A 27,388-nucleotide genomic window follows, 5' to 3' on the forward strand; every position below is an offset into this window, starting at 1 on the left:
ACAAGGTTACTGGCCCACACCTGTTGGGAAGTTCCACTGTCACTATAAAATGGCTAAGGAGTTCCACATATGTATATTGACTTTTTACCCAATATGCCTTCTGATTGAAAACATTCAAATAGGTCACAGAAATGGAAACTGAGTACTTTGTTTTCTCTTTGGTTAAAGCAGAAGAATGTTGTGATTTTTCAACCCTCCCACAAAAGCCATAGACTAACAGACATCCTACCTTTCCTGGGCACAGTTTTTCAGACCTTGGTGCACACAGACCCAGTTTCTGTATTTTGTGGGGTATCTTCTGGAACTGGAAGCTGGTCTTTTGACCTTGAAGAAAATCCTTTGAAGACTGGGCAGATAGGAATGTATTTCAGAAAGGCAGTTCTTTTTACCGTGCTCATCCCAATGGGAAAGTCATAGCTCTTCAGGCTGGTGGACATCTCACTGTTGGCATGGGCCCCAGCTTTCCACTGTATCAGACCTCGTTCCTCTGGGCTTCCTGGAAGAGGACAGTGGGGTCACTTACCAGAGCCAGCAATCCTCTGCTACCTCCCCTTCCCATAACCTAGTCATAAGGTAGACTTCCGGAGTTGTCTTGATTCTCAATTCCCTGGTCCTGAAAAGTTGAATCTGTGATCTCTCAGCTCTTAACTTGGCTAGAGCTCTAGGGAACCCTAAGGGATACTGGTTATACGTAATTAGTATTTATTGTGTATCTACAGTGTGCCATGGTCTGTGCTAAGTGCTTTTATTTCATTATCTAATTTCTTTGAAACATTGGTGGGAGGTGTATAGGCACTATTACAAAAATTTTATGATCAAGAAGGCAGGCAGATGGTTAAGTAATTGTCGACCTACATCTCGAGTATGGGGCTGGTGTCTGCTGGGCCAGTGGGGACCAAATAATGCTCAGACTGCTGTGAGGGCAGGAAGTTATATTTTGAAACACTGTAATCAGTATTAATATTCAATATTATGATTCCATATTTGGAAAATAAACTCTTGTTTTTATAATACAAACTTCAGAAAGTCAAGCTAAGTAAAATCTTTGTTGGTGGTAGGGATACGCAAGAGAGATTTTTTACAACTAGGGGAAATCTCCTTTAGGAGGTACGGGAGGGATGTGTGAATTCTCTGAGGTTTTCACAAGAGGGCTGGGGTTGACCGAAGACTGTGAGACAGTGTAAATCTAGTGCAAAGATTTCCACGCGTTGGCAGCCCAGGCTGAAAAGCCCCATGAGTAGAGAAACCAAATGTGTCCCAAAGTCTCAGAGGAGAGGGCACTGAGGGAGGGCTGGCATCCTTAGAGAAGACCACTTGGAGGAGGTGCTGTTTGAGCTGGGCCTGACTGCACGAAGAGCACAGGTGGGCAGGGTGGAGGGAGAAGAGCTGCAGCTGTGGCACAGGACGGAGGTGACTGATGGCCCCACTCCTCACCACTGCGGGGACACAAGAGCCAGCCTGGCACTCCCTCCCCTCCCCTCCACATCCCTACCTGTGTTGCCTTCTCCAGTGCTTCTCCAAGTCCTAATCTTCTTGGCCCCACCCAGAATCATCCAGGAAGCCCTCCAGATGACTCCAGCCGAGGCTCATTCACCTTATTGCTCTAAATTGCTTTAAACCCAGTTTTACTTTCTATCTTGTTGACTTAACGTTTTTTTACCCTTAAGTGTCTAACTCAAGGCCGTGCTTGCTCCAGTAGCACTTGCTGAACTAAACTTAACTGCCCCTCTAAGGTTGGTATGTGGGTAGGTAAAGAGTAAGAGCAAATGCAAAGTGGTCTATCAGCAAAATGTACCCATCCTACAGAATAAAGCTCTGCAATTCCATTGTTGAGGACAAGGTTCTGAGCCAGCCAGACCTGGGCTTGAGACCAGGTTGTGTGACCTTAGGCAAGTGATTTAACCACTCTGAGCTTCAGATTCCTCATCATGCACATTGAAGGACTGTTGAAGATTATGTAGCATAATACATATATTGATCATTGGCAGGGATGGTTGCTGATGGGCAGTTGGGTTGAAGGATAGAGCTGTGAGGAACTCAGGCACTCTGAGGCTGTTCACATCTGGGTAGCTTAATCCAGCTGCCCAAATCACAAACCCCTCTGTACAGATACCCACCCAGATGCCCTCCATCTCTGTGGATTCCCTAGGCATTGAGGTTGCCACTTCCCTGTCTCATGTCTGCAGGATGAGCTTCTCCAGGTCCCACCTCAGCTTCCTCTGGTGGGCAAGGGGGGTACCATGGTCAGGTATCACCCATCCATCTAAGTGATAGCTGCTACCAAAAGCTCCCTCATCTGATGCTATCTAAAATCCCTGAAAGTGCCAGGGAGTCCTGGCCCTTCCCTGCCCAAACTCTAACCCACCAGCTGTGCATAGCCAGCCGCTGATTCCTGTGCTCTGAATAGACACTTGTGCCTTCAGAGAGGGGAAAACAAGTGGGGACAGCTATGTTTAGGCTGTTAAGTCGCAGAAGATGGAGAGCTATCATCCTCCATCTGTCATCTCTGTGGACTGATGCAATCCAGCCCCTGTCTCTACGGAGCTTTCCTTGATCTTACAGTTCCCCTGAAACTCTCTAGCAGAGGCAGTGTGGTGGAGTGACTGGAACACAGGCCTTGGACTAACTGCATCAGATGGACTTGTTTAAATCCCAAATTTGCAGTGTTTTAAATCAGCAAGTGTTGTGACCTTCGGTGAGTCACCTAACCTCTGATTCTTTTTTCTCATATAAAATGGTGTTGATAGCCTCTGCCTCACAGGATAGTTTTTGAGGATGAAATGAGACATTTAGCTCCATGCCTGACCCATAAATGTTTGGTAAATGCTAACTATTCTTATTACTAGTTAGAGCACCTGGTGACATTTAGTTTTTATATATTTACTGGGCACATAAACATGGGTCAGGAGGATTCTCAGGGACCCCACAAAGTATCCTCCATGATCCCCGTAAAAAGCCCTGATACCAAAGAGAAACGTTAGGGGCTCTTCTAGTACCCAACATGACAAGTCACTGGCATATTTGGAGTGAGTTTTGCCAACATACTGATGCTACATTTCCATCTGTCCTACTCTAAGAAAGCGAAAGCAAAAGCAACCCTCAACCCAGTGGCAACAAAGAAATGGAAAAGAAACAATTTACAGGGCCCGGGAATGACTCTCGTAGCCACATCATCTTCAAGACTAAGAGGGAAGCCTGTGCCTCTATCAGGCTGGTGGTCTCTCCCTCCCGCCCATCTGTTCTGCTTCTCCCTGCAGGGCCTGAGGCATTGCATCTGACCTGGCCACAGCTCCGGCTCAGGAGACATCTGCTGGACTGCCTCTGAGTCCAACCTAGTTCTCTGTTCCCTTCCCAGGGCTGACCCATACCTGGCACTGTGTTGTCCAGTATGAAAGCGAGGCACCCACCCACAAACATCTCTGTAGTCAGCAGCACAGTCAGAATCTGGTCCACTTCAGGAATGCCTGTGGAATAGGCCAAAGGCTAATGGGTGTCACGGCCCCATCTGGAGAACAGAGCTCAGAGACTTTCTCCCCACTGGTGCAGCCTGCTGACTTCCTTGAGCAGGCACAGAGATGGAACAGTACAAAACCTTCACTTTCAAGATTATACACCTCTGCCTCTCCCATCCTTGGATTCAAATCCCAGTTTTGCTGGTTGCTACTTGTCTTGCAACAAATCATTTAACCCCTCTGAACCTCACTTTTCTCACCTGTCACATGAAGATGGTAATAGTGTCTGTTTCATGGAGCCGTTGTGAAAATTAAATGAGCATATGTAAAGCTCATACCTGTCCACAGAAAGTGTCTTAGTAAAGCACAGCTGTTAATTAGCCTCTCAGCTGCTAACATCCAGAGATGGGCAGGATTTGTGGCTCTGGCTGTGTGGAGCCTTTGAGGGAAGAGGCTATGCTCAGTCGAGGCCCACCACACCTCCCCCACCCTGAGACAGGTAAGACAGGTGGAGGCACCTGTGTTGATGGCATTCGGGTTGGAGTCCAGGTAATTGGGCAGCGTGAGCCCGAAGAACATGGAAAATCCAAGCACGAAGAGGTTGCGGGAAGAGTTCATGTCCACGAACTGCAGGTTAGACAGCCCCACAGCTGTAATCATGCCTGAGAGCACAAAAGAACCGCTGGAGGCTCCTCGCAGGCTGGGTGGGCTCCACCACACGGCAACCACGCCCCAAAAGCACGCACAACACTCACCAAAAAGGGTGCAGAACATCCCCCCTAGGATGGGGTCAGGGAGAGAGGCGAAGAGGGCCGTGAATTTGCCAATGGTGCCCAGGACCAGCATGATACCCGCACCATACTGCACCACGCGCCGGCTACCCACCTGCCAGTGAGCCAAGGGGTGGGGCTAGACCCAGGGGGTGAAGTTGGGCGGGGTTAGTTGCGGGAGGGGAAGGGCGCGGTGGGTGGGCGGGGCCTGTTATAAGAGCAAGGTACATATGGGTCAGAGCATGATGCAGGGGAGGCCTGTCAAAGGCAGGGTGGGGCTAGGCCAAAGTAGGGACAGGTTTGGGGTGGGGCCTGCGGCACATGGAATGGGGGCACAGCTTTTTGCTGCTCTGGCTAGTCGCGGCACCTTGGTAATCCCCAGGACACCAATGTTGGGGCTGGACGAGGTGGACCCGTTGCCCGTGCCCAGCAGCCCTGCGATAACGCAGCAGATGCCTTCGGTGAAGATACCCCTGTAAGAAAAGGGCAAGTGGGTGCCTTGGTCCATGCTCTAGCCTGGCTTGTGTCCTCCCATTGCCCTGGCCAGAGTCTCTAGGGCTGTGTGAGCTGCAACTATCTGTCCATAGTACTCCCCACTCCAGGCCAGAGGTGGGTCTGGGAGCCAGGAGCCCAGGTCTGAATGCTAGTCCCACTGCCCTGGCACTTAATCCTTAGGTGATTCTGGGCTTCAATTTCCTCATCTGTAAGATGGGGATATTAAAGAGTACCTGTCTAACAGAGCCATTAGTGGATTGCATAAGAGAACGCACATCAAGAGCTAGACACATGGGGACTTCCCTGGTAGTCCAGCAGTGAAGACTCCGCGCTCCTAATGCAGGGGGCCCCGGTTCCATCCCTGGTCAGAGAACTAGATCTCACATGCTTCAACTAAGAGCCCATGTGCTGCAACTAAAAAGATACCATGTGCCACAACTAAGACCCAGTGCAGCCAAATAAATAAATAAATAAAGAGAGAAAGAGCTAGACACATGGAAGGCTGTCAGTGACTGTAGTTTCCCTTAGACTTCGTTGTCTCCTCAGCTGTTTGCACCACAGACTGAGTGATGAGAGCATCTCCATTTCATAAGTAAGGAGAACCCGTCCTGGAGAGTTAGTGACTTGCCCAACTCCTTGTCCCCCACCTCTGGGATTCAATTCTGTCTGTACGTTTGCTTCCTGAGTGACCCTTGAGGGGATGAGATACCAGGGAAGGCAGATGGGCATACCTGTTGATAGCGTGCACTGGAGGGGGTGGTGCGCCAGCCAGGCGGGCACAAGCATAGTAATCTCCGATGGACTCAATGATGCCTGCTAATGTGGCACTAAACATTCCCAGCACAGCAGCCGCAGTCACTGTGGGAAGCCCCCACTGACCTGTATCAACAGGGAGATGGGAGGTTGGATGCAATGAGTGTTCCTAGGTGGGTCAGGGAGCGGACTAGGCAGTACTTGGGTGGAGCGGGGGAAGGGGTAAAGAGATCTCAAGCTGGGGTGGGAGCTATACAGTTGTGGGAGCTTATTTGGGGTCACTTAGAGTCATAAAGCTGGAGTGAGACTTTGAGTACACCACCACTCTGCCTGGCACACTATAAATGTGCAGCTAATACTTGTTATGTCATCAGCTGGACTGGGGTCACCAGGGGCCTCACTGATGGGCTCAGTTGGAGGCAGAGGGGCCCAGATGGGGTTGCTTACAGGGGTAGGGGATGCGGATCCAGGGAGCAATAGCCACGATGTCCCCTCGGGCATCTGTTCGTGCCTGGAAGCCATAGGCTGTGGGATCTGAGGGCAGCACGTCCGTCAGGGTCAGTATATAGCAGAGCAGCCACACGGTCATGATGGCTAGCACGATCTGAAGTGGGGGATGGGGGGTGAGGGTTGCACTGAGGGCCCAGGAGGTCTTGGTCCAGGCTAACCAGCTCCTACCTAAGCCCTAGCCCCAGCCCGAGCCTGTGCCCCAGCCCCAGCTCAGACCCCAGCCCCAGCTCAGACCCCAGCCCCTATCCCTGGCTAGGACCTCAACTCTGCCTCTAGCTCCCCTGCTGCCCCTGCCCTTGGCCCTGGATATAGGTCCAGCCCCTGCCCTAGTCCCAGCCCGAACCGCCTGTCAGCTCCTCACGGGAAACATCTTGAAGATCTGGATGCGGAAGAGAGTGAGGCCCTTTCCCCAGCAGTAGACGGGCAGCAAGAAGGTGAGATTTCGCAGGTACTGGGAGAAGAGGACAATCAGAAGAATGGAGCTGGGGACAGAAGCACAAAGAGAAAACGGCTGGTAGGCCGGGCTGGGGGCAAGAGCCAAGGCTAAGGGGGCAGGACACGAAGGGGTTGAGGGACTGGGGCTGAGCAAGGATCAGGCCTGGTGCCCACTCACCAAGCCGAGATACCCCAGTGGGAGCCAGCTCGGTCACCAGCAGCTTGGAAGACAGAGAGACCAATGAGGGAGACAGTGGGGGTGACTGTAAGAGGCCCGATGTAACTAAGCAGGGCCCCAGGCAGCCCCATCAGCCCAATCACCACCTCCACCATACTGGACACCATGATTGCACCCTGGACCTGGAAAAGCAAAGATCAGCTATAAGTCACTATGTAGAAGCCATGACCTCTATGTTAAAAAAAAGTTCCTGGACCACGTCCTCATATCCCCCAATTCAGCAGTGGCCTTCCCTCCCATCTAGTCCCACCCTCAAGTCCAGGTCTCTTCTACCCCACGTGCAAACCCACCTCTCGTATCCGTGGGTGCCAAATATGAGAGGTATTCAGGGGCAGACTCCAGTTACCATAGATCTCCTCTGGGGGCATAGACAGGAACACACACACACACACACACACACACAGGGAACAAAGACAGAGAGAAAGTAAAGATGCTGCCCTGAAGGCACCTTGGGGTATGGACATGGAACAGTCGCCCAGACCTCTAGGCTCCTGGGGCTCCCCTCTCCAGTGCAGCCCCCAGAAATGTGCCCACCTTCTGGAGGGCATTTCCATCTCTCCAGGGCCAGGATGGCTTTGGCTGGGACCAGAAATGCAAAGGCGCTGGCCTGGAACAGCGGCAGCCTGGAAAGAGAGGCACAGAGCAGCAGGGACAGGTTGGGAGGTGGGGAGGCAGGAACAAAGAGACAGGGGAGATGGGGAGGGAGGGGCACAGAGCGAGGCACAGGGAGAATCACACACAGGGACAGAGACACAGAGGAACAAGGGCAAGGGCAGAACAGAGGTAAGTCACTGAGGCCCCAGGCAGGACTCTGTAACATTTTGGGGGCCTAAGAAAGAAAACAAATGGAGCCCCTGGCTCACAACCTGCTCCCTTTCCTTCTCAGCACCAGCTCCTGCACTGTGAGGGGCCACGTGCACGGAAGTGGACAGCTCAGCTCCTGCATGCAAGCTCCACTCACAACCTTCCTTCATCTTCCCACCATACAAATGACCATCCTTAGGCCACCCAGGCCTAGGACTGTGCACACGGGGGCAGGGGGCCCCCAGGAGGACGGACCACTGAAGAGGCCCACACAAGCCCTGGCAGCAGGGGAGTGAGTGGTCCCAATTACCCAGAGTATGGCTTAACGGAGGAGACCCCAGCTAGGGCACGTTCCCTTTCCTTGAGGAACACCTGGGGTCCAGGGTGGGACCCCAGCTGCCTGGCTCTAAGGCTGGCCTGGAAGCAGAAGCAGCAGGTGGGGGCAGATAGCAGTTTTTCTTGTCCCACAAGAGTCCTCTGAGACTGCCCCTGCTGTGTGGATCACTGTGTGTGTGTCTACGTGGGGTGGGGTAGGGGTGGGAGTGGGGCAGCTCACCGGATGCCCAGTGTGGTCTGGATGAGGGTGGTGATGCCCACACAGGTGAAGATGGTACCAATGAGCTGGCTGACCATGTACTGGTCACGGCCCACACACAGCGCCTCAGCCAGGAGGAAGGGCACAGCGATGGTGCCACTGAAGCAGGTCAGGTAATGCTAGGGGTGTGGGGAGAGCGCATGAGGCAGGGCCCACGGAGCTCACAGGGAGGCAGGGGAACCCTCACAGTCCTCACGCCTGCCTCAGTGGGCCTGAGCCCGTGCCGCCCCTGCCAGTGTGCCCACCCAGGACTGATACTCCCATAAGGCATCCCCACAGAGCGACTGCTCACCTCTCTGGGGGTTACTAATCTGTCCCCAAGTTATTCCTGCAGCTTCTGTGGAGTGGGCCCCCTTCCCTGTCACCGGCACTCCGCCTGGCAGGTGATATCTTGTCCCTTTCAGGCCCCATCAAGCCTCTTCCCCACCCCTGCTTGGTGACAGTCACTGCTTCCGACTTTAGGTTTCTCTTCCTGTTACCCAAGATGACCTCTTTGGCCAGGGAGGGGGCTGGGGAGCAGGCAGGGCGGGGGTGGGAAGGCCCTGGGGAGACGCCCACCTGGAAGCCCAGCAGGATGCACAGGTACCAGGGCGGCACATCCTCGATCTTGTACAACATGTCAGACTTGGGCTCTGTGCACAGGGCCGTCGGGGGGTCCTTCGTGGAGGTCCCTGCTGAGCCCAGGGACTCATGCTGGGGACAGCAGAGAGAAGTAACTCAGCGTGGAGTGATGGGAACCAGAAAAGTCCATTCTGCTTCAGAATCAATTAGGTAGCCCAAGTGGCCTGTCAGCTCCTCAGAATGGGATCCCCACCCTCCCTCAGTGCTCATGCACCCAGCTACCCCTTGGCCTGGCTACACCTGGCTCCCAGCTCACGTTGCTTTGTGCAGGGATGAGTCCGCTGTACTGGCTCCTGGAGCCCTCAGAACCTGGGCCTTCTAGCCAAGGGAACGGGCCCATACGTCAGAAGGCCAGGGGTACCAGGAGAGGAGGCCAAGAGGGCTGGAGACTGTGACAGGCCCTCTTGGACGTACTCTGGTCCCCCCTCTGTTCCTTAGAGGTCCTTGGGGTGTCACTAATGGGGCGGTAGGCTGGGCCCCCGCCGGCCCCCAAGCTGGGGTGAGCCAGTCCCAAAGCAGAAGTCTCCTTCACCCCACTGCCACCCACCCCTCCCCCAACTGCCACATTCCGCCTGGGACAGTCACTCTTGATCCAGTTCATCAGAACCTTTGTCTCTGCCCTCCCAGGGAGCAAGGACTGCTCAGGCCCCCAGCCCCACCCTGCCTCCACCCACTCCCCTCATTCCCCAGCACCTGTGTCTGGCCCTCAGGGTCCTCCTGGGCCCTCATCTTTGGGGCACAGGTGTGAGCAGTTCCTGAGGAGAAGAAGGGACGGCTTATACGAAGGCCAAGGAGGACTTTAATCCGCATAGCCGACATTGTTTGAAGTAAATCTGTAACCAGATATCCAGCACCGATTGCGAAAGGAGGGCCCAGGCCTGGGTAATATATTAACTCCGGCCATAGTGGAAAAGGCCGCCCAAGCCTCTGTCACATTTACCTCCCGAGCACACCCTTCCTTGCCCGCACCTGACCCTGGGCACGGGACAGGTATTTTCCGAGAGGGGGCCGGAGTGGGGGTGAGGAGCGGATGGCCTTGGAAGTTTACCAGGCCCTGGGTGAGGTGAGAGGAAAGGGAGTGAAAATGGGCACATATTATGGCACACTCTGAATGAGGTTTTTCCCTGCTTATTAATCAAAAGTTAATCATTATCATCATCATAACCCATCTCGTTACTTAGGAACAACTGTGTGCCAAGCAACATCTATGTATTGTCATGTTTAACCCCAGGTGCTGGGTGCCATTAACCTCTTTTACAGCTGAGGAAACAGATTTAGGAGATGTGATCTGACCAAGGCTACACAGGTAGCAAGGTTTTAGAAAGCCATTCCAAAAATTCAGGTTGGCCTGAACTACTGAGCCCACGCTGTTAATTATACATTAAATGTCAGACAGGACTGCACTCCCCACCACCTCCGCTTGCCCCTCAGGGTCCCTGAGGCACAGAACAGATGGGCCTCCGGAGAAGGAGCTGCTGAGGCTAGCCCGGTCTTGTCTGTTCTCTGTGTCAGGACAAGGATTCCTTCCCTTCCCCTCCCAGTCAGGACCAGCTACGTAATCTGTGGGACCCAGTGCAAAATGAAAATCTGGGGCCCCTGTTGCAAAAGTATTATAAATTTTTTTTTTTTTTTCGGTACGCAGGCCTCTCCCGTTGCGGAGCACAGGCTCTGGACGCGCAGGCCCAGCGGCCATGGCTCACGGGCCCAGCCGCCCCGTGGCATGTGGGATCTTCCCAGACCGGGGCACGAACCCGTGTCCCCTGCATCAGCAGGCAGACTCTCAACCACTGCACCACCAGGGAAGCCCTAAAGTATTATAAATTTAAAAGTAGCAACAGCAGGGCATTAAACTGATTGGGGTCTTTCTAAGCACCGGGCCCTGCGTGACTGCTACACAGTCGCTGAAGCCGGCCTGGGCCCGGCCTGTCTTCTCCTCCCGGGGGCTGGGGAGAGCCCAGGGGCTGAGGGTCCTGGTTCTGCTCCCTTCTGCGCTGCCCCAACCCCATTAGGGTCCACCTACTTCTGGGTCGCTGTGCCCACGGCCAGGCCCTGCCCCAAGGCCTCCCCCGCAGCACCGCTATCCAGCTGGGTAGCAGCTTCATGACACAGCCCCGAATCCGACGGCCTGTCCAGCCTCCAGCCCGTTCCTCTGTCCACCTGTCCTCTCCTCTCAAATCCTGGCCCCTGTTCCCAGGTTCCCAAAGTCATCTGACCAGTTCGAAGCCTCTACTCCTCGGCACTCTCCTCCCCACGCTCTCCTCCCCGGTACTTCCCAGGGGCTGGGGAGACACCCCTACCCCTTCCACACATTGTCCGTTGGACCCTCATATCAACCCAAACCACATACCACACACATGGAGACAAAGCCGGGAAGTTGCACATGGTCTCAGATACGCAATCACACAAATGGACCCGGAGCACCTAGACTCTGATGCAAAGTGTCTCTAAATCACGCCACAAAAACACAGGGCCACGCAGGTGCACGTCATGGGCTCCCGGCTCCACAGCTGATACTACTGACTGCTTAGCCAATTCCTTGGGCCCTGGCTCTCCTGGTGCTTAAGAGTTCTCTCCTGAGGGCCAGGAGGAGGGGCCTCAGGCAGATGGGGAACAGGTGATGGAACATAGGGGGCTGGGGTGCAGGGTGGTAAGGGCCTGCCTGGGACACCCCCATTCCTTCAGCCCTAACCTTCCCCCACTCCCCAAATTTGAATCCCCTCCCAGCCCTGCCACTGCTCAGCCTGGGACTCTGCCTGAGCCTCTTTTGTTGTCTGAGCCCCAGTTTCTGCACCTGTCAACAGGGGATTAGAGTGTCTGTTCTGTCTACTTTCCAGAGCTTCGGAGGATCAGAGACACAAATGAAACTAAGCTGTAGCACCATTGACCCCAGATACCCAGACCCAGGTGTGAACCAGGTGGAGCTCTTTTCTCCGTTTCTAAGAAAAGGGCCCCAGGTGAGAATTTCTGGGGAGAGCAGGACGTAGAGCCAAGATACTGAATCCAGCCTGTTCCAGGACCCCTGTCCTGCCCTGCCCTGTCCCAGGTGAGCACCGAGAGCTCAAACATGCTAGCTGGGGTCAGAAGCAGAGTCTAGAAAGTGAGCAGCTGCTGGGTGTAGACCCAGGAAGACTAGTGTTCTGGGAGGGGCACAGTAGCACACAGTGGTTGCAGTGGGTATGTCCACAGGCAGCCTGCTTATGGAGTTTGCCTTGGCTTTTCTTTTCTCTCGTGAGGGATCTGGGGTTTCAACCGTTCAGATAACTGGTTCCATATGCTTTTGACAGCTCACTCACATTTCCAGCCATGACAGATCTCACTTACCTCTGGGAAATTGTGGGGGACGTGTACCTGGCCCTCTCTAGGAGGGACGTCAGCAGAAACACCAATGTCTATCCTCCCAGCCCCCCAAGCACCTTTTGCAGAGAGAAGGAATCGAGGTCACTGGTTTTATTTGAGTCCAGAGGGGAAGGCCTTGGCCACCCCCCAGGCCCCAGGGCCCAGAAGCTGAAGGAGGGAGGGAGAGTGGCAGCACAGAAGAACAAGGCCTCCCCGCCCTCCAGGCAGCCTGCAGAAAGCAGGGGACAGATCCAGAGGAAGCCCAGCTCCCTTTAGGGGCTGACCAGGAAGGGGAAGGAGGAGTCGGACTAGAGCTCTGCCCTTGTGACTGGTGCCTCCTCTGAGCAGGCCCCCTGGGGGCCTCCACACAGCAATGCCTCCAGGGCCCCTTGACCTTGTTGGTGGGCTTCATAGATCTGGTCTTCTCCAAACTCCCCCAGGTAGTGGAAGCATGTCTTCGAGAGCCTAGGGGAGCCCCGGAGGAGCCTCAGACTCTGCCCGGCCCACAGTGGGGCAGACCAAGGCTCCGTCCCACCCCAACCCTCCAGTCATGACCTGGTAGGCCACGGCGCCCCCATGATGATCACACTGATGCTCGGCTCCGGCCCCTTCCTAAGTCCTGGGCCCATGAGGCGTTTCACCTGGTCCACTTCTCCAACTCCGTAGCTGGAGGCAGTGGGAGGAGAGGGAGACAGCATCAGTGTTCCCGGCACCACATGAAGCTGGGCACACTGGGCATCTGCCGAGTTTAGTGCCCAGATTCTGATCCTCCCTGCTGAAAAACCAAGGACCAGAAAGGGGAAACTCCTGGCCCAAAGTCACACAGCAACCTTGTCTCCTGGCCACCTTACTCTTCTACTTGCTCCCAGCTCCAGAGCTCAGACTCTGTCCCAGCCAGTCCCCACCCTTGGGCCAGAGCCCTAGTGGAGTGTGTGGTGTGTGAGTGGGAGAATGAGAAGCCCCACTCATCAGCCTGCCCCTGGAGGAGGGGGGCAGGGGCCAGATTTTCAACTCACCCCTGCCAGGTCTGGGAGCAGCTCTGGTCCAGGACGTCTGTGTATACCGACTCGCTCAGCCTGCCACGGCCCCCGGAGTCCAGGGTGTGAAGCTTGGCCTCTGCCTTTGTCAGATGCTGCCACATCTGCAACAAGGAGGGGGTGGGAACCAGGGCTTCAGCACTGCTCAGCGTGAAAGGAGGGGTGATTGGCGGGGGTGGGGGGAACAGAAGCCTGTGTCTCTGAGGAAGAACGAGGAAATGGAGCCTTTTGAGCAGGAACACCTGTGAGGCAGGCTTCATGGCCCTCCCCCAGGTCCAGAAAGCTAGGACCACGCCAGCTGAGGCAGGATCCGCTGCCTTGGGATGGGGGGTGGGTGGGAAACACTGAGGTGGAGAATTAGGCCTGGGCATTGGGGCCCCTCCCCCAGGGCACACCTGCCCATCAGCACACACTATTTGAAACCACAAGAACAAGGAAAGAAAAAAAAACCTCCCAGTCTTCAGTGACACGTGTACTCATAGCCCCCGTGTGCGTGCGCGTGCACACAGTCACACAAACACACACAAGAAGTACTCAGGCACGCGTGACAGGTTTGTATGTGAACTCAAGCCACGCACATGCTCATGGATTCATGGGATTGACAAACATGCACACGTGTACACATACACCAATGCTCCCCAGTCATGCCTTGGGAAGGAGTCCAGACTTAAGGGTGGTCCTAGAAAGGGAGGAGTCCGAGAGGACAAGCTAGTGACTCCCTGGTGTCCCAGAGATCGCCTGCTCTTTGTTGGGCAGACAGACAGGTAAACTGAGGCAGGCCAGTGCTGGTGAGGTGAAGATGGCAATATCATGGAAGGCTGAGTCTAGCTCAATGCCTTGGGGGTGGGGCGGGGTTTGGGGATCCAAGGCCAGCAGTGGAATCTGAGGTAGATGGAGGGGTCTGGCTTGGGTGGAGGCCTGGGTAGGGGCAGGAGAACTGCTCGCGGGGCGGCAAGGGGGTGGGGGGCTCACCTGGTAGGCCACCGCCCTGCAGGCGTCACAGCGCAGGTGAGCAGGCATGTGAGCTGAGAACTTCTCTTCATCATCCAGCTCGGGGGCCGTGGCTGTGAGCGGGGCCCTGTCCCCAAGGCCCCCTGGGATGGTCCAGGCCCCCAGCAGCAGCAGCAGCAGCGACAGCCTCATGGTCTGTGGAGCTGGCTCAGCGAGCAGGGACTGTGGTTGGGGTGCAGGGATGCACGTGTGTACGCGCAGTGGGGGTTGCTGCAGAGAGCCCGCCCCAGACCAATGGGAAACCGACACCTCACCCTCCTGTTCTCTCCCTTCCCCCAGGGCCCTGGAGACACCGCTCGCACACCTCCTCTCATGGGACCCCGGCTCCAGCCAATGAGGCAAGGAGAGGGGCTGGGCCTGGGCGAGGGCACATGGGGGCTGATACCTCTCATGTCCTGGGACCTGAGCACATGGCAGGCACTGCGCTGAGCCCCTCGGGGAAGGAGGTGGCTTGTTACTGTCATCTTAAATCTACCCCTGAGGACACAAAGGTTCAGAGAAAAGTGTCAAATCCAAGGCCACATAGCTAGAAGGGCTATGCTGAGATTGGAACCCAAGCCTTGTTGACCCCAAGGCACACTGGCCACTCGGCCACCAGGAGAAATGAGGCCACAGGCGTGGTTGCCAGCCAAGGCTCCCTCCCTGAGAGGCAAGTTCGCTGAGGCAGGGACGCCACAGTGTATGAAAGACACACATGGTCCCCTCCCCCAGGCCACACCCAGGCATGGAAGGGCACTCTGGGGGTGTTAAGGGACCGCAGCAGGAAATCAGACACCTTACACCAGTTGTTCCAGCCATCGTGGCCATTGGGTCAGCGATTTATTGCACACCACGATGCGGTGAGGGGCCCAGGAGTGGCCCAGGACCCTCCTTGCCATCAGGACCAGCATCTCCAGCCACAGAAAGATGTCCAGGTTATTCTGACTCATAGTTCTCTCAGTCAGCTTCCAGTTCAAGGCAAGGGGGCAGTGACTCCAAGGGATCCAGGCCCCCCGGAGGCCTGGAACTTAAGGAAGGCATTGATCTCCATCCCTGACACTGCTTCTAATGGTAACTCTTCTTCCCCAAACTCATCACATCACATACCGGTCCCACAAGGCCCAGCCACTTCACTCAGAACTCTACACAGACCCCCACGCAGACCACCTCCCACACCATGCATCTCCCTCCGCTCTCCTCAGAAGCTCCTGGAGTCTCAAGGCAATTGGAACACAGGCCCTAGGTCCTGTCCCTTCCTATGCTGTGACCAGCCTGTACAGCCAGCCCCTCCCTAGGCATGTTTGCCACACCTGCTACCAGGGCAGTGGAACCAGATGAGAGCTCTTCACAGGGGCATCCCTTCTTTTGCCAGCCCTAACCCACCCTCCACCCCACCCAGAGAGGTCAAGAGTCTCCTCTGGGACAACAGCTCAACCATCCTCCGTGCTTTTAAGACTTTCCTGACGACGCACTCATCTGTCCCCCACCCTCGGTGGGAATGGCTGGAACCTCCACTCCTAACCCCAGGACCAGCCAGTTCAGCTCTGAGGGCTTAGACAAGCCAAGTCAGAGGCTGGGGTTGAGGGGAGAATGAGGGGCGGTACTCCCAGCTGGAGACTACAGTCACCTCCCCACCTTCCCCGCAGCACCCCCACCCCAAGTCCCGGGCTGACCCTCCACAGCCTCTCCCATATTACTTCCCTCTCCACCTCTACCACCTGTCCCCGCAGCTCCCTCTCTCAGATGAGACTCACCTAGGGCCTGCACTAGCCACTCTCCCCCACAGCCTCCCAGGCCAAGGCTCAGATCCTCTTGCAAAGAAAAACAGATTTGATAGCCAGTGTCTTTCTCTCTTCATCCCATCAGTGCTCACTAGCCTGCTCCACCTCTGCTGGGCCCGCCTTCAGGGAGACATAGACAGCTCACTACCTCTGGGGGCAGCCCTGTCCCCTGCAGCTCCCATTTCCTGCTGCCCCCGAGGAACCCCATCACCCCCTCAGGTCGGCATCTGGGGCCATGTCCTGGGATTTCTCACACTACCAACTAAAAATTGTCACTTGCCATCTGCCTCTACAAGGATGAAATCACTAGCCAGTGCAATCGCTGACCTTCAATACACCCTGAAAGGAGTTCTGGGCAGAGATCAGGAATGAGGCCCTCTGCGCTCTGGGAAAAACTGGCAGAAAAGGCCTTTAGATAGTCAGATATTTTCAGGAGAAGATTTTATGAGCCCAATTTCTTGCATCTTCTCATAACTAGAAAAGCACTAAAATCATTAATGGACATCTGCTCCTTGTGACTAGCAGCAACCTTCTGCCAAAATGTGGTCTTGATTGCCTGTATCCTCCTTCACCAAACCCACATATACACTGACTTCCCCCACTTACCTCTTCGGAGCAGTTCCTCAGTGCTGAGAGGCTGTCTCCCAGGCTTATAGTTTTCATTTTGCCCCAAATAAAACTTAACTCACAACTCTCACGTTCTGCATTTTTTTCATCCCACAACACACACACACAGCCCCCCAACACACCACACTCTGGGAATGCTTGGGAAAGGGGTATACGATTTTGTCGGGGGGAGGAAACAGGCAGCCATTTCCTGAGCTCCAGCTCCATCAACGCTGGGGGTCTCAGATAAGCACTCTGAAGGTAACTTCTGGTCTGAAGACTGCATGAGATGGGTAAAAGAAAGAAGTGATAGAAGGAAAAGAGGGCACAGGACTGGATGCCAGAACCTCCAAGGCCATTAACGGGTCCCAACACCATGGGGATCAGGCCCTGGGGCCTCACACGGGGAACAAGGAGCCCTTGCTCGTCTGGGCGGGACCCAAGCTGGAGGGTGGAGCACAGAGGAGCAGAGGAGGCGCGGGGCTGGGGGTCCCGCTCACTGGCAGGTAGTACATCCCGTCCAGGGGCCCCGCCTCGGAGGCCCAGGGTAGCTGGGGGCCGCTGAAGGCCGGCGGGCCCGGGGATGGTGGCAGTGAGAGGCCAGGGATAGGCCCATAGGCCGGCGGGTAGAGGCCGGGGCCCAGGGCCAGCGGGGTGTAGACGCGGCGGGGTGGCACCGAGGGCGAGGGTGGCAGCAGCACCTCCACGTACTGCCCGCTTTCGGGGTCGAAGAGCAGCCGCAGCCGAGGCTGCCTCGACGCCTCCACCAAGTAGTAGCGGCCGCTCTCTGGGTCCACCAGGACCTTCCCCGGGTGCGCGGCCCCGGGCGGCCTGCGCGCCCCCTGGGAGGGGCCTTCCGGGGACCGGTCCATGGGAGGCGCCGAGGCGGCGCGGGCCTGGGGCGGGGCCGCTCTGCCAGCGGACGCTTGGGGCTCCCGCGGGAGGGGCGACTGGACCGCAACCGCGGGCTCAGGGGCCATAGGTGGCGTCTTCTGTTTCGGTGCTATTCCAGGGCTCGAGCTAGGGTACGCCTGCGGGGAGCTGGGGCGGGGCGGTCCGGGAGGTTGGGTCCCTGCCGGCCCTATCGGCGACTTCTGGGGTGAGGTGCGAGCGCCGCCTAGAGGGCTGGTACGACCCTTGTCGTCGGGGACCAGGCGCTGGGGCTCTGCATCCCTGTTCTTTCCGCCAGGACCGCGCACCACGACTCCCTGGGTTCCCTCCGGCCGGCGGCCTAAGGCCAAGGCACCAGGCAGGCGGATCTCAGTGCGCGCGAAGGGTTTCGCCGTGCTGTTCTCTGCCCTACGCCGCAGGACCCCGTTGGGCTGCGTAACGTCCCGGGGGACTGTGTCTGCGGTTGGCTCTGGGGTCTCGTAGGGGTGTGACACGACCGGTAGAAAGTCCTTGAGAAAAACGGAAGTGTAGTGAGCCGGGGCGGGGGCCCCCAGCGCCTGAAGCTCTTGTGTCTTGGATGCGCCGCCTTCCTCCCCGCGGGGTTCCGCAGGAGGCGCAGGCAGCCCTGAGCCTGGGGTGCTTGCCGGGAAGCTTGGCGCGTATGTGGTCTTCACCATCTTGCGCACGTCGCGGGGCCGCGGAATGGCCACGCGCGGGCGTCCCGAGGTCGCTTCTCCAGAACCCAAGGCTTCCGGGCGCGCGTCGGCATCCAGGGTGCCCACGAGGCGACTGAGGGGCAGCTGGGGTGCAGCCACCGCTGGCGACAGCTGGCTGCCTCGGAAGGCAAGATCCGGCATCTCCCGCGTGGACGGACTCTGCGCCTCTGTTAGCTCTGGAGTCCCGGGTGCAGATGGCGTGGGTGGCACCAGTTCCTCCTGGGCTACGCCATTCATAGCTTCCCGCGTAGACACTACCGCTGAGCTCTGCACCGTGGAGTCCCACGTCTCTTGGGGCGATGGGCTCCACGTCCCAGTAGGACGATCTGGAGTCTCCCATGAGGACAAGTTTGGCGGGGACGGGCTCCTACTCCCCTCAACTGTATCCCCAACTGCCGGATGCGGAACCTCCCACGAGGAAGGAGCTTCGGGGGATGGGTTTCTTGCACTGGCAACACCCCGATTCCACTGGGAAAGGGTCGGAGGGGAAGGGCTCTTTCTGCTGACAGTTTCCGTGACAGCAGCATCCTGATTTCCCCATGCGGAGGATGCCTCGGGGAGCGACGGGCCACTCACCTTCCGGATAGCCCTATTCCACGGGGACAGGTTCTGGGGCGAGGAGCAGCGAGGACCCCGCACGGTCCCATTTGGGGCTTGCCACAGTGGGGATGGGCTCCTTGGTCTCACAGCCTTACTCGAAACCTCCCGGGGGGCCCTAGACTGGGAAGACGGACTCTGTGCCTTCAGGACGGTTCGATCCGGAGTCTCTCGCGGGAACCGAGTCTTGGGTTCCTGGTGGTGCGCCTCCTGGATCTTCTCCCCAGACTGCAGGAAGATGCTGGAACTAACTGGACCCAGCGGCTCGGTCCCGGGCGCGGGCTTGTCGCGCCGAATTGCGCGCTCACGGAGGCTAGGCCACGGTCGTGGGGCCCTGGCGGGGGCTGAACTATAATGCACACGAGGTGGCCGAGACCTGGCCTCTTTCAGGGCCACTCGAGTACTGCGGGGCGTTTCCGGGGCCGCAGGCTCTGGCGGAAACGTGGGTCCGAAGGTGGCGCTGCTTGGGGCAGGGGTCGCGGGGCTCAGTTTTCTGGCCAGCGCCGTCTGCACGAGGTCCGCGGCGGCCTGCAGGCGGCCCAGAGACTCGTCCAGGGAGCCGGTGCGCAGGAACAGTCGCGGGGGCGGCGCGCTGGCCTCCCGCGGGGGACTCCGGGGCCGGGGGCGAAGCTCGATCTGACGTTTGGGCACCGTCCGGGGCCTGGCAGGCGCGGCACGCTCCTCCAGCGCCACCTCCACACACTCGAACTGCGCTGGGGTGGCAGGACTCGGCCCGCGGGGTCGCAGCTGCAGGTAGGTGGCCCAGCGGGAGCCACCGTCGGGGCCCTGGGGCTGCGGTTCGGCAGGGATGGGAGACGCGGAGCCGGGCGGAGAGAGGCTGCGGAAGGCCTGCGTCGTGAGCTGTTGCACCTCGCTATCCTCTGCGTCAGAACGGCTGAACAGGGGCCCGGCGCCGAAGATGACTTCCATCTCCCCCGACGGCAGCATGCGCAGCTGGGGCTGGGGTGGCCGAGGGCCCGAGGCCGGGCCTCGCGGGAAACCCGAGCTGGGCCCGAGCTGCTGGCGGCTATTCTGGGCGCTGACGGACAGGCGAGGCTGCGCGCCCTCCCCCAGCACAGGGGCCACCGTGGGCCAATTCGCCCTGCCCTCCGCGTCCGGCCCAACGTCCGGGGGCTCTGGAGAACCCGGAGCCGTGTGGTAGGAGCCTGACGAACTGGAGGAGTCCTGGCGCCGCGCGGGGGCCGCGGGCAGCCGCCCTGGGAGCCCGGGCAGGGTTGGCGGGGCGAACGCGGTCAGCATGCTGGGGCCGGACGCCGCGCACTCTCTCCCTCGCGTTCGCCTCCGCTGGTGCCGCGACGCCCGCACTGTCCCCGCCCCGCCCGCGGGTGCCGTGGGGTCACCGCGCCTTAAAGCGGCCGCGTCCGCTCCCGAGACGGCGGCGTAGGCAGCCGGAGAGAACTGGGCCCTGGGTCCTACCCTCCCAGACCCCTTCTCCGGCGCGGCCGGAGGGCCTGGGGTGGTATTCCAGGCTTTGGTTGACGGGAAGGGGAGGGGAGGGCAGGCATCCAACTTGTACGCAGGAGCTAGGCCCAACTCCACTCATCCATCACCGGTGACAGAACGGAGGCTAAGCAGGGACCTGCCTGAGATCAAGCACTACGGCATGTGGATCAGAGTGTGAGCCAGGAGACCAGACAACTCAGGTCTTGCTAACAATTTCATCTTTATGTCAGTCCCCCGCGTCTTCCCATCACTGCAGTGCACCCTCCTCCCTGGCCCTCCCATAGTCTGTCGCTAGAGCTCATAAGGGTGTATTCCCCCCTCACCTTTGATAGAGGAGTATGGCTTGGAGGGCTCCGCTCCCCCCGACTCCAAAAGTTGTACTGGGGCCTCAAAAAACTGCTGTCCCTGGCTGGACCCACTGCCCTTAGTGGAAACCTAGGCTGGAGGGGACAGTTCTAGCTTTTCAGGCTGCCAGAACAAGTCCCGGATGCTGATGTGGCATCTCTTAGGAAACTCTGGGGTAGCTGTGGTCCCTTCTCTAAAGCCCCTCTGAGGCAAGAATAGCTCTGTGCTCCCCCATGCGCTCACAAGGCCCTCATTCCAGCCCCTGCCACCTCAGGACTTGCCCTGGGGACAAGTGCTGATGGGGAAGCAGCCACCACCTGTCACTCTCTTGGGACAATGACAATGGGCACCACTTGCCCTTAAACTTCTGGCTTCAAGGTCCTGCTATGACTCAGGCCCCAGCTGGCCCTGGAGCAAGAGCACTGGCCCCTCCTACGCATTCATTCTCACATTGAGCCAGGAAAGGCTAGACTTTACACATCTGACTCAGCCTCCCTTGAGTGGGACCCCTGCCTGGTGTGTCCCCTTGATCACCTAGGGCACATTAGTGATGGCTTCTGAGAGGATCCAGCCTGTCCATTACATCCAGCCCTGCATATGCAACTTGAGCACGTCATAGCCCCTTCACACAGTTATCCCACCTTAAAAATAGACATAGCAGAAGAAAAACACACAACACAGCATTGTCCTTTCCCCTTCCTCCATTTGTGCAGACTAATAAGCTTCTGTTTCGGAGATGTGTAAGAAGATGCAAATGTGATTCACAGGTACAGCGTTGTTATGTGATGGAAACTGATTTCCCAAATTCACTGTGGTCCTGGAACCCACCATCTTTGAACTCTCCAGTCGGGGCTTCTCACAGACACATACACAACACATACACAGATAGCCCTTCAAGTTGGGAGAGTTAAATTTACCAGGGCACTGGGGTAACCAGGGTTGTTTATGTAGGAAGGAATTTAATACCAAGAGTAAGAAGGGACAGTGCCTACTAGACAACCAAGTAGTCCTTCCCTAGGCTACAACCCCATACCCCCATGGGCCCCCACTACTACCCAAAGGAGGGAGGGAGGGGAGTAGCAGGGGCTGGAGACTCGAGGAGCATCCATTCTGAACACAGCAGTGGCCTGGCAGGTGGTGGTCCAAAAGGCAGGCAGGGAAGGAGGAAGGAGAGTGTCTTTTGCCTTTCACCCTACCTCTTCCCTGGGGTCCAGGCCACTGTGAGGCCTGAGGGATGTACCCGCAGGGATCGGAAGGGTCAGGATGGGGACCACCACAGCAGAGGAGGCAGAGGTTGGGCATTACAGCCAGATAACAGGAAGGAGATGACCATTTTATTTTTCCTTGGAACGCTGGCGGCTCCAGGTCTGACGCATCCCCAAGGCTTTCTTATGCTTCTGGTCCAGCACCTGGGCCATGTAGTTCTCCTGCTGCTTCTGGATCCAGAAGTCAGACATGTGATTCCTGCAACGGAGCCGGCTGGGCATGGGCTGGGGACAGCCCAAGCGTAGGGACCAGAGGTCTGGCTCCCCACTTCCATCAACAACCCCCAGCCTGGCCCGGACCCCTCACCTGAAAATCTCTTTCTGCTGGCTGATAACTTGCTGCAACTCCTTAATCTCATTCTCTTTGCCATTAAGTATATCTTCTCGCTTTATAACGTGAGACTCAATTTCTGTGGGGGAGAGAGGCAGGCAGGAGGAGTGGTTCCCATCCCATGAGCTCCTTCCTGAAATAAGGCATTCCCTCAGGGGTCTTTTCAGAACTTGGCTCCCCCCACCCAGGGGTTGTCCAACAGTAGTTGCTAATGCCTTCATAAGAATGAGTTTATTATGGAGTCATGATGGGGTGGGAATGGAGGGCACAACATCTTGATGAATGTGTCAGTGACTTTACAGTTCTATTCTGGACCAGGTAGCTCACATGAAGGCAGGCAAGGGCCCTTGGAGAGAGATGGTCAGCCCTGCCCAAAAGCAGGAGGATGAATGGCTCCTGCCCTCAACTCCTGCAGCTCTTTACAGATATCACCTCCTTGGCGAGACCCTTCCTAGTCTAAAATCACAACCCTTCCCAATACTTCCTATCCCCTTTTCCTGCTTTATTTTCCTTCTTAGCACTTATATCTCACAGACCACACATTTTGCTCATTTGTCTTTTCCTCTACTAGGATATAAGGTCCACAAGGACAAGGATTTTTTGTTTTATTCACGGCTTTAGCCCTAAGGCCTAAAATAGTACCTGGCACATACTAGATGTACAATACTTTTTTTTGTGGAATGAACAGGATGTCCCCTGGGCCTTTAGGTCTTAGAAACATCACCTAATTCAGTCATTTCAATCCAACCAGACCTACTGAGGACCAGCTGGATGCCCAGCCCTGTGTTAGGGCTTCAGGGGAGAAGACAGGATCCCTATTCCACAGGGCAGGTGGGGAGGACCCAGGGAGATAGTGGTGGCAAAGCTTACCCCCAGATTAAGTGCGCATTAGAAGCAAGCGTAAGTTTTGTGTCTTGGGTTAAAATCCAGTGAGGCTGTAGGGATCTGGGGTTGCTTCATTTACATAATGTCCCTCAGGGAGTCCTGGAAAATTCTGATTCTCAAAGGAAGAAAATCCTACTGCTTTTAAAGGCTGGACAAAGATTAACTAGAACATAAGCTCTGAAAATGCAGATATACTGAAGCAGTGAAGGTTTCAAAAGAGAAGATCTGATAAAAAGTTAAGGCACACGTTACAGAGAGACATGGGTGAAGGGAAAGAATGAAAACATGGGCTCGCTGGGTCACAGGACCAGGACTATTGAACCTCCTTCCTCAGGTCATCCAGTGAATCCAAACTGATTGCTTGTGAAGTTCTTACGGGAAAAAAGTACCATAAGTGTGTTTGAATCTTTTAAAATAAATGAGAGCTAAATTTAGAATAAATGGCACCCAATGAGAGAATGGTTAGAAAAGCGTTTTGAGAATAAGGAACTATGTAAGTGTAAAACTGGAACCATGCAAAGGGAGGTAGCGGGGGTGGGAGACAGGCCAGGGGGTAGCTCAGGTCACCAGATCTCCTCAGGTGAGGGCTTATGCCCTACTGGAGGAGTTCAGAACATTCTTGGGGGAGGCAGCCAGGCTCCTCCCCGTGACTCACACACATTCCACAAGCAGACGCAGAGCCCCCGAGGCCCTGGCTGATCTCTAGGAAATATCGTAGAGGAAGGGCCTCTAGCAGCACCAGGAAAGAACCCTAGGCTTTTAGGGAAGTGGGGGGATGTCCAGGGAAAGGGGAAGGACTAGGAGACCAACATCCTTGGGTATGGAGGCGCTGACTGCCTGTTGGGCTCCAGGAGGTCCTAACAGGAGCTCTTTTAAAAAATTTATTTATTTATTTTATTTTATTTTTGGCTGCGTTGGGTCTTCGTTGCTGCGCGCGGGCTTTTCTCTAGTTGCGGTGAGCGGGGGCTACTGTTTGTTGCGGTGTGTGGGCTTCTCATTGCGGTGGCCTCTCCTGTTGCGAAGCACGGGCTCTAGGCACGCGGGCTCAGTAGTTGTGGCACACGGGCTTAGTTGCTCTGCGGCATGTGGGATCTTCCCGGACCAGGACTCAAACCCGTGTCCCCTGCACTGGCAGGCGGATTCTTAACCACTGCACCACCAGGGAAGCCCTAACAGGGGCTCTTGATCAAACAACCATGAGGCTCGTTAGCCCACTTGGCCAGATCAAGATGGCAGCCTGCTGGCATCTTTCCAGTGACAGTACTCACCAGGGGAGAGAGAAGGCTGCATTGGTGGGTAGGGGGTGCCCAAGGCTCCAGGTGGGGGCCCATCAGGAGAGACACTGAACCCCTTTTGGGCTTGAATTCTGACCTACTCAAAATGAATGCTGCAGTGAATGAAGGAAATGTTGTATATGGAATTTACATCTACTTCTTAAACTAGGTAAGGGGAGTTTAGCATTCTGGGAAAATGAAAGGGGGTCCTAAGGTCTCAGGACACTGGGTAGCTCACTGAAAGTGCCCCACAACTCAGGGCACCAACTGGGCCAACAAGTGGCCACAGGCATCTGCATAGAGCAGAGTTGAAACCTAACGGCCCACAGACATATTTTCCCTGGCCCATACAATACTTAAAAAATTTCTAAATCAGTTGCCAACACTAAAAAGTCAGAAACGCTTCCATTAAAATGTGGTTTCCAGCTTCTTTTTTAAAGATCTGACAGTACTGGGCCCCTATTCCCACAGCAGAGGTGCTAGGCCCTTGAGAGGGGGCATGGTTCTCCACATTACCACAGTCCCCACTCCTCCTATTGGGTCCCCAACACTGAAACTAAGCGTCAGCTTCCACACAGCACTGTGCTTGCCCCGTTGTTCCTCTGCTAACAGAGTTATAAGTAAAGTACACTATTACTAATAGTCACCAAAAGTGGGAAAACAAAAAGGTGGACTAAGAAGGTCATATGTTTCAAGAAAAATGGGAGCGAGCCCATTCCTTTATGGCCATGAGGAATACTGTACACCAACTACTTCCCTCATTTCCGTGGCCTGCCTGCTCGCTGAAGGCCTTTGCAAAGGTGTGGCCCACCTGGGCTTGCATGTATCCTCAGCCAGGGACAGAAGTTGGGGTGAAACCCTGCTCTGGACACAGGCACTGGGCTGTTAGGGAAGAGCCCACGCATGTAAGCATGGGAGGGAGTGCGGGCCTCCCGCCTACCATTGCACTTGGTGATGAGCTGGTCCTTCTTGCTGGACTCCTGCAGGGCTCTGCTCTTGCCACTGGAGAGCCTGAGTGGAGAAGATAAGAAAGGGTGGGAAGGCTGATGGGCAGATGGAACCCCCAACCGTTCCCCCACTACCAAGGCCCACTCACGCCTTTTCAAAGGCCAGCTTCTCTTTCTCCAGCTGTTTAGACAGCACCTCTACCTCTCCGAGGGCAAACTGCAACTTCTCCTCTTCCTTGGCCAGGAGAACCTTGGTCTTGGCATGGGCAGCTTTCTCTTCCTACAGGGCAGCAGTAGTGACCTCATTACCCCAAGCCACGCTGGGTCTCCTAGGCTCCCTTAACCAGCCCCCTTTCTCAGAAGGGCACATAGAAGCCAGGGTACAGGAAGATTCTGTCCTTACTATTGGGGCTGGAGGCTCTCAGAGGCTAATACTCAATGACTCTACCCAATCACAGGGATCCTGGGAAATGGGGGAAGCTGACAGAGGCCATCACTTACCACCAGCTTTTTCTCCACTGCCTGGAACTCTTCTTTACTGACAAAATTTTCGTCCTGGAGAGTCATCTGCAACAGAGCCTGGCTCAGGAAGGGGCTGGGGTGGTAGGGGTTTCTCTAGGGACCAGGACTGAGGATAGATAATGGGATGCCCAGGGCACCTAGGATGACACTGAGGCCCAGGGAAGGGAGAGTTCATTCCACAAGATTCACTGATGCTCAGCTCTACGTCCTGCCCTCAAGGAGCAAGAAGTCTCGTGGATAAGACAGCCCATGGCCACCACTTCTAACATGGTGTGTGCTATGATGGAGGTTCCCAGAGGAGGCCCCTGACCCGGCCTGGGGAAGGGTCAGAACAGCTTCAAGGGAAGGGGATGTCAACCTGATATCTGACTGCTAAATAGGGGTGGGCCAGAAGAAGAGGATGGAAAAGAAAAGTGTTCCAGACAGTGAGAACACACATGCAAAGGCCAGCTGCCAACAGAAAGACCTGGGTACCTAAAGGTATGCAGGTAATTCAGTGTCCAGAGCTGCATACTACCGTTAAAGAAATAGATGTGAAGTCAGTTTTATGTGTCCCCACCTTCTTACCCAGATAAAAAACAAAACAGAAAAACTATGAACTCCAGTTGGCCAGGATTTTACCATGCCTGTCCATGTAATCTGTGGCTCCAATGCTTTGCACCCATGAACGGGGGTTTGATCAAAAAAGCAAAAGCAAAGGGACATAAAGGGGTTGGAAGCCTTTAAGTCAACATGTGAAGAGCCAATTCTGTGCTTAATGCACTCATCATGGGGAGGGGATTCCATAATAGGAAGGATGTTATAGTTACTCTGCACACAAAGGCCTTGGCAAGTCAGTGAAGTCATCTTCAATTAGAAATGAGGAAATTGGGAATTCCCTGGCGGTCCAGTGGTTAGTACTCCAGCTTTCACTGCGAGAGGGCGGGGTTGGATCCCTGGTCAGGGAACTAAGATGCCGCAAGCCATGTGGCGAGGCCAAAAAGAAAAAAAAACGAAATGGGGAAACTAAAGCTCAGTGAATAGATGGGCATATCTATCAGGCCCTGCACAACCAGTCAGAGAGAGTAGGAAACAACTTGGCTTTGACTAAAATTCCCCGGTAAATATTCACGAGACACTGCCCCCTTTTGGCTCCACCTCTACCAGCCGGAACACATCTGGGCCCCGCCTCCTCGTGATGACGCCATTGGCAATGTGCTATCGGCCCGCCCCTGGCATCGGGACAGGGTCTGGCCCCGCCCCCACCACTTAGGCGTCCAGTCCGGCATCCCCCAGCTCTTCTGGTTGCGTACCACGTTCCTCAGCTGGTAGATCAGTTCCTCCTGAGACTCAATCACGTCCCGCAGTTGATCGAAGGCGAGACACACTGATCCTGACCCCCCCCGCGACCACCCGACGGGCGTCGCCATCTTTCGCCCCCGCCAGCTCGTTGGAAATGGCTGCCGCGGCTTGCCTCCCCGCTGACGCCCACCAATGAGAATGAGACGCCACAAAGCACCCTGGCAACCAGGGGCGAGGACTTCCTTTGTTAGCAGGGATGGGGCCCGCCTCTTAAAGGAGCCGCTCTCTTAGAGGAGCCGACTGGGGAAGAGAACTTCCAACACTGTTAGTAATTTAAGTTTATAGGGAATTTGCACATCTATTATATGATATGTTTCTCAGGCAGTCCTGAGGAGCGGGCAGGGCCCGGCTTATACTTACTGTAAGGACCGAGGGGCAGGCAACACT

At 56.0% G+C, this 27,388-nt stretch overlaps 4 protein-coding genes across 9 annotated transcripts; all 4 read right to left on the reverse strand.

The window, feature by feature from the left end:
* Positions 1-248: 248 nt before the first annotated feature.
* On the reverse strand, positions 249-9,878 carry SLC23A1 (solute carrier family 23 member 1). Of its 2 annotated transcripts, XM_060091990.1 has the most exons (16): positions 9,845-9,878; positions 9,643-9,729; positions 9,367-9,428; positions 8,611-8,745; positions 8,014-8,171; positions 7,188-7,276; positions 6,944-7,011; positions 6,594-6,775; positions 6,342-6,462; positions 5,918-6,074; positions 5,449-5,596; positions 4,590-4,695; positions 4,208-4,337; positions 3,971-4,114; positions 3,369-3,464; positions 249-496 (listed from the first exon to the last, which is right to left on the reverse strand). In XM_060091990.1, the coding sequence occupies exons 1-16, from the start codon at positions 9,876-9,878 to the stop codon at positions 249-251; spliced, it is 1,965 nt and encodes a 654-aa protein (XP_059947973.1). The 2 variants fall into 2 exon arrangements, with proteins under 2 accessions (XP_059947973.1, XP_059947974.1); XM_060091991.1 differs by lacking the exons at positions 9,643-9,729; positions 9,845-9,878 and having other exon boundaries at positions 6,932-7,011; positions 9,367-9,402.
* Positions 9,879-12,317: 2,439 nt separating this feature from the next.
* On the reverse strand, positions 12,318-14,430 carry MZB1 (marginal zone B and B1 cell specific protein). Its single transcript, XM_060091992.1, is given in 5 exon segments — positions 12,318-12,474; positions 12,565-12,675; positions 13,026-13,150; positions 14,019-14,379; positions 14,381-14,430. Coding segments are annotated over 5 exon segments (804 nt in total).
* A 2,391-nt stretch (positions 14,431-16,821) lies between these two features.
* On the reverse strand, positions 16,822-19,887 carry PROB1 (proline rich basic protein 1). The gene has a single exon (XM_060091993.1). It carries the CDS (start codon positions 19,885-19,887, stop codon positions 16,822-16,824), a length of 3,066 nt encoding a protein of 1,021 aa, XP_059947976.1.
* Positions 19,888-21,241: 1,354 nt separating this feature from the next.
* On the reverse strand, positions 21,242-27,076 carry SPATA24 (spermatogenesis associated 24). Of its 5 annotated transcripts, none has more exons than XM_060091996.1 (6): positions 26,953-27,076; positions 25,640-25,705; positions 25,288-25,418; positions 25,132-25,202; positions 22,009-22,111; positions 21,242-21,872 (listed from the first exon to the last, which is right to left on the reverse strand). In XM_060091996.1, exons 1-6 carry the CDS (start codon positions 27,067-27,069, stop codon positions 21,695-21,697), a joined length of 666 nt encoding a protein of 221 aa, XP_059947979.1. In that variant the 5' UTR covers positions 27,070-27,076; the 3' UTR covers positions 21,242-21,694. The 5 variants fall into 5 exon arrangements, with proteins under 5 accessions (XP_059947979.1, XP_059947977.1, XP_059947980.1 ...); XM_060091994.1 differs by having other exon boundaries at positions 22,009-22,165; XM_060091997.1 differs by having other exon boundaries at positions 21,689-21,900.
* Positions 27,077-27,388: the final 312 nt, after the last annotated feature.

Source organism: Mesoplodon densirostris, chromosome 3 (assembly GCF_025265405.1).
Source record: "Mesoplodon densirostris isolate mMesDen1 chromosome 3, mMesDen1 primary haplotype, whole genome shotgun sequence".
Classification (NCBI taxonomy): Eukaryota; Metazoa; Chordata; class Mammalia; order Artiodactyla; family Ziphiidae; genus Mesoplodon; species Mesoplodon densirostris.